Source organism: Strix uralensis, chromosome 16, assembly GCF_047716275.1.
Source record: "Strix uralensis isolate ZFMK-TIS-50842 chromosome 16, bStrUra1, whole genome shotgun sequence".
In the NCBI taxonomy this organism is placed as follows: domain Eukaryota; kingdom Metazoa; phylum Chordata; class Aves; order Strigiformes; family Strigidae; genus Strix; species Strix uralensis.
Window position 1 is genome coordinate 20,105,882 of NC_133987.1, and position 12,295 is coordinate 20,118,176.

Consider the following 12,295-nt stretch of genomic DNA (forward strand, 5'->3'; position numbering starts at 1 on the left):
GGGCTTTTCCTGGGCAGAAGCCACCGGACTGGGAAGGATTTTGTATTCTAAGAGCAAATCTCAGCATTGTTGTATCTTTGGGCAAACTGCCCAACTGTCTGCTTTTGGGAAAGCATCCGAATGGAGATAGAGCGTGCGAGGTGAGCTGTGGTGCATATGGTGGGGAAGCTCTTCTGCATTTGTTTACATTTTGTAAACAGAAGAAATTAAAATATTCGGAAGGAGAAGGAAAGTGTGAGAAAGGCGGCGATACCTGCGTTGCTCATCAGCGGGGAAAGCCAGCACGGCCAGGGCTGCTCCTGCTCCTCCCTGGGCTGCTGCGTGGGAGAAGAGCAGAGCCCCGGGCTATCGGCCGTGGGAGCCCCTCGCACGGGTGGGCTTCAGCCTCATGGGCTGGGGCTACTCCCTGTGCAGGGTGGGCAGGAACAGGGGGGACCACGCTCCTTCGCGGCCACCGAGAGCACGGGGTGGGCAGGTGCATCCCCCTGCCCAGGGCTGCCAGCTGCTCAGCCCGTCCTGGCGAGCCTTGAGGGGCATAAATGCTGACCTTGAACATCTTTTCTTGTCCCCTCCGACAAAGAGTTTTTTACTGCTTTTACTGGGAGCGTCGGAGGGACAAGGGGACTCTCCGTTCCTGCAGGACTGGCTACACCAGTGACAAGCTGCAGCGGCTGCAAGGAAATTCCTTATTAGTGGCTCTGCCCGGTGCCTTGCTAGGTCGGGTGCTCGTGACGGTCCGGGTGTGTGAAGCTGTCCCCGTGCTGAGAGCCTGGCATGCCAGAGCGCCGCGCAGCTCTGCGGGTGCAGAACGTCGGGAGCTGGCTGTTCCCATCAGCTCTCCCACGCGTCGAGGTGAGGTACCTTAAACCCTGCCTGGCTGCTCCCAGAGCTGCTTCACGGTGCTGGAAGCACCTGCTCATCTCTAATTGCGCTCTGGTTAATGTCAAGGTCTGGCCTCTCTTATTTTTTGCTTTCAGCGAGGATTTTGTTGTTGGCTGCGGCCTGTTGACCTCACAGGAGAAGTGCTGGGATGCAGGGCACACGCACCGGCCGTGTGCAGCGAAGTAATCACCAAGATCAGCGTCCAGCCTGCAGCTCAGCTCAGGCACAGGCCGTGGGTCTGGGGTGACAAAAATCCTCAGCAGTTAGGGGAGTTCTACCTCACTTCTTGCAGCACTATTTCCGTGCAGCGCAGTCAAGTGCTGGGTTTGTCCCTCCTGCCATTGCTGAGCACTTCCCAGGGGCTTCTGTCTGCTGCCATAATTTGCAGCCTTGTTCCAAAACACGCAAACGTACGACGGCTCCCGTCCGCACGCTGTTGAATAAAGCTTTAATTTGCTGGCCTGTCTCCCTGCGTTCAGCAGCCTGCGTTGGCTGGCTGTCAGCAGCCCGGAGCCGATGGCTGCTCTGCCGACTGCCGCGCTGCGCTCGCTTCCCCGGGAGGTCCCTTCCCCTGCTGGAGGAGCAGCCGGACACATGCTCCGCAAGCTTCATCCTCTTGGAATGCGTTTTGATGAGGTTTTTCTGGTTGGCAGGTTCTGTGATCAGTTTGGGAAACTGCTTTATGGTTTTTCTCAAGGATTTTTGAGCAGTGGTTTAGGCCGAGAATCCTTTAAGTATATATATATTTTTTTAAGCTACACTGTTAGCATTTTGTCTCTTTTCATCCTTCAAAATAAGCCTAGTTCCTAGAGTTTCAAAATACCCTGGTGCCGTGTTGCTACTGTGGTTTCTTAGCTCTGAAAACGAACCTTCTACGAGACCTTTCTTCACAAAACTGCATCAGAATCACAGGGAATGGAGATGTGTGATCTTGCCCTGACGCTTTGGGGCAAGTCTCCCCGGATTTCTCAGGAAACCATGCTGGGGCTGCTCTTAAAAGTGTGTTTTCTAGCAAGTCTCAAAAGCTTGTGAAGAGTCACTGAGCTCGAGGGTTCTGCCTCTTTTGTAGGTTTTTGTACCCTTCGGTTCCTCAAGACAGAGATCTCTCCCCAGATGCCTGCAGTGGAGGTAGCTATAAAGAATAATTTAGGGCCAGTAAACATTCTTGCATTATGCAATAACAAATGGTAAAGGTTAATGTTTCATTTTTGCTGCATACAAATGACTCAGGACATTTGTAGCTCACCAGTAGGATTTGATAACTTTATTATCCATGTAATATGATTTACAAATTAACTGTCTAATTAGCAACCCGGGAAAGCTGCTGCTTGTACTGTAGTTTCTAAACTGACAAAGATACAGGCTTGAAATGCTGAAGTGTGATGAAAGGAGGAGTGGCATGGCAGGGCTGGTCCTGGCAGACCTGCCGCGGCTGCCTCGCTGCCCGCCCTGGTACCGTGCTCGAGGGGAGCCAGCGCCCGGCCCTGCTCGGCACGGCAGAGAGCAGCACCCTCTTCCCGGCCTAGTGCTCCGGGGTAGGCACGGGAGGAAAGATCTGTCAGATCTTCTCACCTCTGTGGATGCAGGTTTAGGAGTTAAGGCAGATTACTGGCCTAAGCTCCTGTAGCCGTGTAATTCTACTGGCTGTTTTCCTCCATGGATTGAGTACTCGCCTAAGCACGCGTGGAACGTTTGAATGGATCTTTCCAAGGCTTGCAGAGCTTCCTTCGAAGCGTTGGGTGCAAAGCCCACACTGCCACGGTCGGCAGCAAGCCTCTTGTTTGCTTTGGGTGCTTGGGGAGGTATTAACGCTTCACCATCTTCCAACGGAGGGTCCTTACGATCTCTGTGAGCACCCATTGCGGGAGAACCTGCTATTCTTGCGCAAAATTCAGCTGCCACAAAGATGACTTGCAGTGACTCGGGTGTCATTTGCTTAATTGAGCTGTAATATGAATGTTTTGAACACACAGCAATTATTTTGCAAATTGAAGAGAAAATACTGCATTTTGTGTGCATTCTTTAGGTCCCTGCTCAAAGGGCAGGAGGTGTTACCTGTGTGTACATATTTAATGCCATCTTTAATAATTGAACTCTTCAGTGAAACCTTAAAAGAGTATGGGGAAGAGGCTGCAATAAAAATCTGGGACGGTTTTGAGCTTCTCTGACACTGACTTTGTAGTCTGTCAGCACTAGAAATGGGCGTTTCACCTCTTTGGCTTATGCAAGTGAAAATGTAAAATGAGTGTGTTCTGCGTTTGTAGTGTCTTCGGCGAGGCGAGAGCCAGCGCTCGCCCAGGGTGGCTGTGTGCACGCACGTGCGCTTCTCTTGCTCCAGTCCTCTCACACGTCTGCGAGCATCAGTCCTGTGTTGGCCTTTCCCTTGCTGCTTCAGATTCCCTCCTAATTTCTCCTCACCTGACTTCTCCCTGACAACATAATTTGTAATGAGCGGAGTATAGAACACCGCTGCAGATTCTTCTCATTCACAGCAGAACGTAAGACTTTGATTTTTTTTTTTTTTTTTTTTTTAATTTTTTAAATCAAATGCAGTTGAAACCCACAGCTTTGCTGATGTGCTGTGTCTCCTGGCTGTGCAACATGTATTCTGGGGAGCGACGCATCCCTGTGAATGCACTGCCAGAGCAGGGCCCTGGTCCGGTGCGTCTGCACAGGGGGATCCAGGAGTGTTGCTTTTCAAATCCAAGCACTGCAGCTTTCTGCAAGAGCAAAAATAGAAAAGTCGCATTTCCAACTTTCCATAGAGTAAAGCCAAGCTGCCAGCCTGCCCTTGCCCTGTTCAGGGGAGCCGCTGTGGGAAGCGAAGCGGTGAGCACACTCAGAAATCGCCAGCGTGGTGAAGCCGCTATTACGAGGGACAGAAGTTAATCGGGCTGGTGTCGGGGGGGTGCTGGCATCGGGGGGTGCTGGCAGGGCTGCCCGGGCTCGGAAGGGCTTTCCAGGGAGCTGCTGTGGGGCTCAGCTCAGCAAACAGCCAACGCAGGGCGTGAGGTGGGTCTGCTGGGAGAAGGAAGGGGTGGTTAGGAGATGGGAAGAGTGGGGCACGGACATCTGTTGTGATGTGGGGCGGGCTGGGGTGCTGGGAGAGGAAGGCGGTCGGCTCTCACGTGGCCGTCGTGCCTTTCGGGAGAGATCACAGAATCACACGGAGTCATCTCGGTTGGAAAAGCCCTTGAAGACCATGCAGTCCAACCATGAACCTCACACTGACCGTTCTCAACTCCACCAGATCCCTCAGCGCTGGCTCAACCCGACTCTTCAACCCCTCCAGGGATGGGGACTCCCCCCCTGCCCTGGGCAGCCCATTCCAACGCCCAACAGCCCCTTCTGCAAAGAAATCCTTCCTAAGAGCCAGTCTGACCCTGCCCTGGCACAGCTTGAGGCCATTCCCTCTTGTCCTATTGGACAGGATTGGTGGTGGCTGTGTTCTCCAAAGCCCTGTGGAGCAGAGTCCGGCCCAGCGGGATGCTCGGTGCCAGGCGAGGGCTGGGAGGGCAGCTGCTGCCAGCGCCTGGTTCATGCCAGGCGCAGCAGAGCCGGGCCATCACCCATGGGCAGCCCGGCACAGACATCTCCTGCTTTGTTCCTTCTCCAGCTTCTGTCACCGCAAAGGCAGGAAGGTTATTTTCCCCAGGCAGGAACCAGTATCGCTGTCCCCAAAGAGCAGAAGTTTCTTAGGAGCTGGGGGAGCACCAAAGGACCTGCTTTTCTTTCTTTTACCTACTCCTCAGAGCCAGGTTGGCATCCAGCAGCCTTTTTATATATTGGCATGGAGAAATGGCCTTAGGAGGTTCAGCCTAGTCGCAATCTTGTTTCTTCTGTTGAACTGAAATTATTCCAGCTCCGCTGGGAATCCCTCACCACAGCCTAGATGCTGGCATCAGCGTGCAACCTCCCGACAGCGCCTGCGCTCCGGCGTGTCACAGAGCCTTATTGAGTTTATACACACACTTCAGGACAAATCTTTGCTAATAGAGTTCTAATTTCTTCCTTCCTGCTTCCCAGATGCTCTGTCTCTGTATACAGATGATAGAAATGGTGGACGATGTTTTCAAAAAAATGTTTATTTGTTAGACTCAGAAAAGCAAGTGGGAGGTCCTGTGAGGAGAGAGTTCTTGGCAGCTGTTGTGCCTCTCAAACCTTCTGGGTTTGTTTTTTTCATAATGAAAAATGTGAAAAGGAAAATCGATTTAAAGCTGGATGTAGCAGGGCACAATAAGGGGATTGTGAGTTTAATGGCAAACATCACTTGCCTTTTCCTTGCTCTTTAGGAAAAGTCTGATAGTGATGCGATTGAAACGTGCTTCGTTTTTGCACTGCTCCATTTGGTTTATGTGCTCGATTTCTCTGAACCCTGGTAGACTGTGCATCTCATCTTACACTAAATGAAAGAGTGACTGGAACTGCAGCTCTTGGGAAAAGGACGTGGCAAATAAAGCACCCCCGAGACTGAGCCGAGTTTGGTGCCCGGGTTTCCCCCAGACAAAGCACAGCTTTGCTTTGCTCACAAAATCAGCAGTTGTTGGGTTCGCTCCGTTCCTGCATGGGCTCCCTTTGTGCATGGTGTTGCCTCGGAGCCGAGGTCCCATCCCTCGGGATGGGGCACAATGCGGATGCGGTGCAGAGCGCAGTTGGATTGGGGGGGGCTGGTACCCAGGAGGGGGTGATGTGGGGTGTGAGGTGGTGCCGCTGTTCCCCAGGCCTGGGCCACCCCAGCTTCTCAAAGCAGTGGAGCCACCTCCAGCTGCAGGGCGAGGTGGGCTGAGACCCCCAGGGAAGGACCTGGGCCATCAGCTGAAGTTACCTGCAGTGCCTAGCGGCCTTTTTAAGGTCTGTCTCTGAAAGTAAGGTGCTTATTTGGCGTTTAGGGAAAAAATTAGCCTTTAAGTACAGCGCTTTGACTGCACAGACTGGAAAAATACTGCTGGCAGCTTCAGATTAGCATGTGCTGTAAGGGTTTGGTGGTTTAAGGGGTGTGGATTTAGCTCTGGATACTTACACTTGACAGTCTGGGTAATGGCACGTTGGGATTAATTTTGCTGGGCTGTTCCCAGAAGGGTGACTTTGTCATCGACATGCGTGCGTGAGGAGAGGAAGACGTACGTGTCTTCTGGTCTGGCAAATGGAGGCTGTGGAGTTGCTGAGGAAAAGCAGAGCTGTGGGAGGAAAATTGCCCACCTGTTCCTATCAGTACAATCTTCCATTTTTGGACACATGCACTTTTCAGCTCAGATACCCGCGAATGCCAGATTCTCCCTCTTTTTATACACGGTGGTGACCTCAGAGCGTGTGCTGCGAGTGACAATGAGCTCAAAGCGAACATGAGGATTCTCAGCCCGCCTTTGACATTTGCTCAACATTTTGCTTCTGCTTAGTTTTGCTGAAATGCCTGGTCAGTTGATAATATTCAGTAAGGTTTAAAAATCTGCAGCAGGTTTACTATAAAGACGCCTGCTCAGAGTCCTGTATGCCTCTTCTCATAAATCAGACGTAATAGCTTTTTATTTTTTCCAGCTCTGGATTCACGTGGTGCCAATCCCTTAACGTATCCCTGACACTGTTCCTGTCTTCTCTTTGCAGTTTGCTGCTTCGTCGTGCACAAGCGGTGCCATGAGTTTGTTACCTTCTCCTGCCCCGGTGCTGACAAAGGCCCTGCCTCGGATGTAAGTACCCGGTCTGGTGCTCTGAGAGAAGGCACAGAGCGGTGGTTTGTGGATCACCGTGTTCCACAGCGATTTGGAGATGATGTTCCTCCAGCTTTCTTGGCTGACGACACTTCTGTGCTGTTATTTCACAAGCATTTCTAATTCATTGTTATTCACAGTTGTGTGGGCTCTCATATATTTTGGAGACACTTAAAACACTTTCAAATCGTCCAGTAACGTGCTCTCAGCAGAACAGGGAGAACCTGCGGGAACGCAGAGATGTTTCTGTTTGGGGCTGAGCCTGCAGCCTTGCCCCGTCTCCCTTCAGTCCCTTGAGCCGCAGCCTCAGTTTCCCCATCGGTAAAACGACATTTCCAGGGTCTGCCACCTGAACCGAGGTTTTAGTTTTGGGGTTAATTAACATGCATGAAGCACTGAGTGTTAAAAAGCTGCTTTAAGTCTTTGGCCAGTGTGCCCCCAGCTGAAGAAGATTCTTCTGGCAGGGTTTGTTTCAAGGCCTTGATCAATTCCTTTTGTCACAAGCGAAATACCTGAAAGAATCAGCTGTCGTTTAACAGATGCCTACTGTTCTGCTAGACTAGAGTCAGCCCCGGGGAACGTTCCTGTCCCTGTTCCCCCTCAGCTCATCACTTTTTCCGAAGGCATCGCTGCCCCGTGTCGTTACGCCGTGCCGGTCCTGCGTTGCCCCGCGGTCGTGCGGCGTTCCCGGTGTCGGGGCTCTGGGCCGCTGGCCTGCAGCATCCCTGCTCCTCACGCTGGGGGCCTTCTCGCTAAAAGCAGGCACAGTTTCTTCAAGTCTGTTTTGTATCATCTTGCAGGTTTAATTAAACCAATATATATGTTTGGTCTTCTCAAGGGGAAAAAAAAAACTCCGCAGGCGCGTTTCATGTTCACTGCTTGTGATTTGTGTGGTCAGTGTCGCTGTGTTTGCTTTGACTCCCTCAGAAAACACAGCGCTGGCCAGGCAGCATCATCAGGGACAACAGAGTTACTGGGAAATACCAGTCTCGATGTGACTTTTGGAAAACAACATTGCCGTTCTTTAAAAACCAGAAAAGCACCCAAATGCCCGCTGTCTTAAGTCCCCAGCCTCATTTTCACAAGGGCTTGATTTCCCGGTGAATCTCCGGGCTTTTGGGGGCGAGTGAGAGCTGGAGCAGCGGAGCGGAGCTGGCTTAGGCTCCTCGGCGTGGTTCTGCCAGCGCCTTTCAGGTCTGTCTGGCAGTTTTTGTGTTTTACTGTGGAAACTGGCTAATTTGGGGAACTGCTAGGAGAAAAGAGATTGAATTGGGGAAACGACAGTGCACCACAACTCTCACCCTTAAAAATAGAACCAGTGGGAGCAGGCAGTGTAACAGGCAGCTGAAGGTGGAGGCTAAACACACGTTGTCAGTCACCCTGCCCAGAGTGGGGCTGCCTGCTGTGATAGTGATAAGTGGGAGCTTTTGGGGAGGGGGCGAGGCTCGCGGGGAAGGGGCAGAGCTGGGGGGCAGCCCCTTTCGGGTACAGCAGCGGGCAGAGCCGCCTGTGCCCCTCGGGCGGACGCTGGCAGGAGAGGCTGTGGGGGACGTGGAGGGGAAGGGCTGAGCGTGGTCTGGGATCCTTCACCAAAACTGCGCTTCTGCTCCAGCCAAACCAGAGGGCAGGCTTGGGGCTTCCCCTTTTCTCTGGTTTCTCCTCCTGTATGAGTGTGCTGGGCTTGGGGCATTTCTGCTTTGGATCTGAGAAATCTGGCTGGACTTTGGGCCCAAAGAACCGCTGGGCAGCTCCATGGCAGAGCTGCTGGGGACACCGGGCAGGGGACTGGGGTGGGAGAGTCCCTGTCACCCCCTACGTCCCCAGAGCTACCCTTGAACCCGGTCACTGCTCTGGCTCTAGCACAGCGCTGACTTTATCCCAGAGCCAAGCTTGGTCTGTGGCTGATCAAGGGACCTGCCTGTGCAAAACCCCGTTTCTCCCCTGAGCCCTTGCTGTCGGATTTCTCAGGGCACGTGCGCTTGCAGCCCCCCCAGCCCCGGCTGCACAGCGCAGTGCCTCCGACGTGCTGAAGCCTCCCTGACAGCTCCTCCACCTCCAGAGAGGATGCTTGGCAGAGTGTTCCTTGTAACGAGCTGGTAAAGAAGCTTTTGGCTGTTTTCCACAGGCTGAGCTGCCCTAGTAGGTGTCTTCCAGCTTGCTGAAGTCGGTGCCGCCACAGCCTGGGTCCTGCCCCCGCGTGCTGCCGGTGTGGCTGCTGGGGGTGCTGCCGGGGCAGCCCCAAGAACGGGTGCTTCCAGAGCTGGGCTTGTGCACCGTTTGATAAGCTCAGTTTTATTTCCACTTCCCACCAGACAATTAGTCAAGGTGGCTTCTTAAATCCCCCCTCCCTGGGCACTTTGCATACGACTATCACTGTCCTCACTGAAGGCTTTCTTCTCCATAGGGGCTACTGCTAATTGCGGTGTGTCGGTGGCTGTTCAACCTTAAAAATTAGTGGAGGGGAAGAGGAGATGCTGTGGAGATGCCAACCCGAGAGAGACTAATGCATCCATGAGTACTCTGGTCCTGCAGACTGTAACAAGTCTGTATGAATCTGAAGGTCAGGAGAGGCTGCTGCGGTCCTGTTTGAGCCCCCTGACCCCAAAGCAGCCAGCGGGGTGTTCCTGGGCTGGGGTGATGGCCGTACCCTCCACCTGAACTGTGGCTGCTGGGTGTTGACAGCTCCCTCCTGCGCAGCCTCTGTGGGAGCTGCTGTGGCACCGCTGGCCCCGTCTCCACATGGTCTCCACGTTTAGGCATTGGAATGGGCTGCCCAGGGCAGGGGGGGAGTCCCCATCCCTGGAGGGGTTGAAGAGTGAGGTTGACCCAGCGCTGAGGGATCTGGTGGAGTTGAGAACAGTCAGAGGTTCATGGTTGGACTCAAGGATCTTCAAGGGCTTGTCCAACCGAGATGATTCTGTGATTCTGTACAGCAAACCCCAGGGGTGGGTGGCACTGATGTCGAGCCACAGGACACAAGCCCCTGAGGGCTTTGCTGTGCCGGGAGCGAGCAGCGTCTTGCAGCGCAGGAGCTGCTGCCCGCTCGCTGTGTGGCTCGCAGGGAGCGAGGCACGGGCGGTCGAGGATGGGGCTCCGTCGCTCCGCTCACAGGACGTTGCTCGGCTGGGGTTCTAGCCCCTCTTTCTCTATCTCGGGACGCCCGCACGGCGCTTGGGGTGGGTAGAGCTGCATGAGAGGGAAGCGATGGCTTTGCCCCGCACGCCTCCATGCTGCTGTTTCTGGGCAGTTGCTCTCGCTGCCTCTGCGGCTGCGGGAGAGCTGGAGAGGGCACGGGGCGAGGAGGAGGGGCTGGAAGGTGATCCCTTCCCTGAGAGTTGAGTTTGGCCATCCAGGCACTCTAACGGGCTTGCACACGCACGTGCGTCTGGGTGCCTCTGCACGGTGCTGGCGCTCGGGGTGTGGATGAGATGGCAGAGCCCCTCTGTCAGCCGCGCTGCCGGCCCTGAGCCCGCCGGGCAGCCAGTGGTGCTGGAGGTTTTACAACCACCTGTGCTGCTGAGTAACGTCACGCTGTGAGATTCCTTCTGGCCTTGTGGATTTAGCTCTGACACTGGCGCTCGCTCTCTTCTCTGTCATCTAAAACGTGTGAAGAAAATGGCAGTGAGACCCACTTGCGGATCTAGCACCCTGCAGACCTTAGTCCAGGCTTCAAGCGGTGTGTGGCATATAGCCAAAAATATATACATTTAGATATTTGTGCATGCAGAGATGAAATCTTGCACCTAAAGCAGCCTTATACATAATGTAACCGTAGAAGGAGCTGCTGTCTGAGCAGAGCCCCCAGGCTCACTCCCCGGGCTGGGTGGCTGCGGGCATCCAGAGAGGGTGAGGGGACCACTGGCCCTGCAGCTGCGTGTGGCCCATTGCTGCTGCGGGAGCAGCTGGGTGGGTGCTCTGGGGCAACAGGGCTAGAAACCCTTCCTGGTTTGGTGCAAAACCAACAGAAAAGGTGCCAGCGAAGGCGATCAGGGCAGAGCGAGATGGAAATGCTGAAACCACTTAACCTTGCTCAAGGAAAATGAGTTTGGCAGGGGAGAGTGGGGACGGCTGTCATCCAGATGCCACCTCCGGAGCTTTGCTCGGGCGCTGGGCAGCCCGCCCGGGCGCCGCTTTCTCATCCTTGCTCATCATCTGGGTGGCAGCTCGCAGCTGGCAGGAGAGGCAGCAGGTACCAGGGAGATGCTTCGCCTGTTTCTCTGCGGCGTTTTGGCCGAAGGGGGATGCGATGCTTTTCTTTTTCTCCCCACCAGCCCTCTCCAAGCTGGGAGAGCCCTCGGACAGCCTGGTCCTGCTCCCTGATCAGCCCCTGCCCAGCAGGTCTCTCCCACGTCTGTCTCCTCCTGCCCTGCGGCTGCAGGTTACTGTGGGCAGCCTCTGCCTGGGAAGGGAAAGGTTTAAATTAAATCTCAGTTGTCCCATTTTAAGAGGCGCCACTCGATACCAGGGCGTGTGTAAAGGCCCTTGATCGAATTCTCTGTGGCTGGCTTTTATGGCTGGGTGAGAGTTGCCACTGTGGCTCATCAAGCAGATGGGTAAAAGCTGCCCAGTTGGTGTTAATTAATTTTTAATACATTATTTCTGGAAATGAAGAGAGGAATGCAGATGCTTGGGAGTTAAAGCAGGGAGCAAAAATGGCACTTCTGTAGGTGGATTTTTTGGTCGTTGTCAAAGCCCTCTGGGAGACCCTCTGGTTTGTACCCCTGCACGACTCTCAGCTGGGGTGTAACTGGGGTGCATGCAGGGCAAACTTTGTGCCTTCTGCACTGACAATCAAGCTTCTTACAGCAATATAATCCTTCAGGAGCTTTGAATCAGGAGACAGAAAACTACTTCAGCAAACAGCAGCGTCCTGTCTGCTTCAGGAATGAGCCCAGGACACAGGCTTCATTTGGAACTGATGCAAAGCTCCTGTTTTCCTCTGCTCTGTTGTTGCTAATAACCACGGCATGACTCCAGAGCGACCTATAATTATGTCAAATGCTGGTAGCATCTAGGTTGTAATGGTTACAGCTATGCGCTTTTCCAGTCGGTGCAGCAATCTGGCTGTCTTTCCTTTCACAAATACAAATATCCAGTGAAATCTAGCAGAAAGAGTGAGTTTAATTTATTGCATTTGTTTAAACCTTGCAGCATGTTTGTCGTTACAGTGGGCCACGTGATTTTGCTGAGCTGGAGAGGGAAGAGATTTGTTCAGGGAGATGGCATCCCCATGCTCGGCATCTGCAGGGGCAGAGCGGCGGCTGGAAGAGGCGGCTCTGGCTGGGGCTGCAAAGGAGAGATGCTGCAGTTCCCGCCAGATCCCAGCCTGGGCTGGAGCTTTTAATGCCAGCTGGCTGCTGGTTTTCATCCCCAGAGCTGCTCTATTCTAGTATGCTAGTCATGGAGCCCAGGGAAAAAAAGAAAATGTATTCAAAGAAAAAAATATTCTGACTTTGCTCCTTGATCTCTTTATCTTGCAGTACTTCATAGTTACTTGAGAATCAAGGAGAAAAACATTTTGCATCCTGTAAAGTGCTTATGGCATATATGGATGCTTAATTTTAAACACCTGAGTAATACTAGTTACTTAAATAAAACTCATCTGTTTGAAGTTAAGTATGGGCTTAAGTGCTTTATAGGATGGTGGCCTGTGCCTGTATCAAGCAGATAACCCTGGGGGGAGGCTGACATTTTACACTTTTCAGAGC

General features: G+C 53.3%; 1 protein-coding gene across 9 annotated transcripts in view; it reads left to right on the top strand.

Annotated features, from left to right (window-relative positions):
- PRKCB (protein kinase C beta) overlaps positions 1-12,295 on the top strand; it is a 131,208-nt gene that overhangs the window by 45,309 nt on the left and 73,604 nt on the right. For all 9 annotated transcript variants that reach the window (XR_012631134.1, XR_012631133.1, XR_012631135.1 and 6 more), the window contains one exon: positions 6,484-6,566. Coding sequence is in view for 5 of the 9 variants with exons in the window: in XM_074885907.1 (XP_074742008.1) it covers positions 6,484-6,566 (83 nt within the window). In the remaining 4 variants the exon portion in view is untranslated. The remainder of the gene's footprint in view (positions 1-6,483; positions 6,567-12,295) is intronic.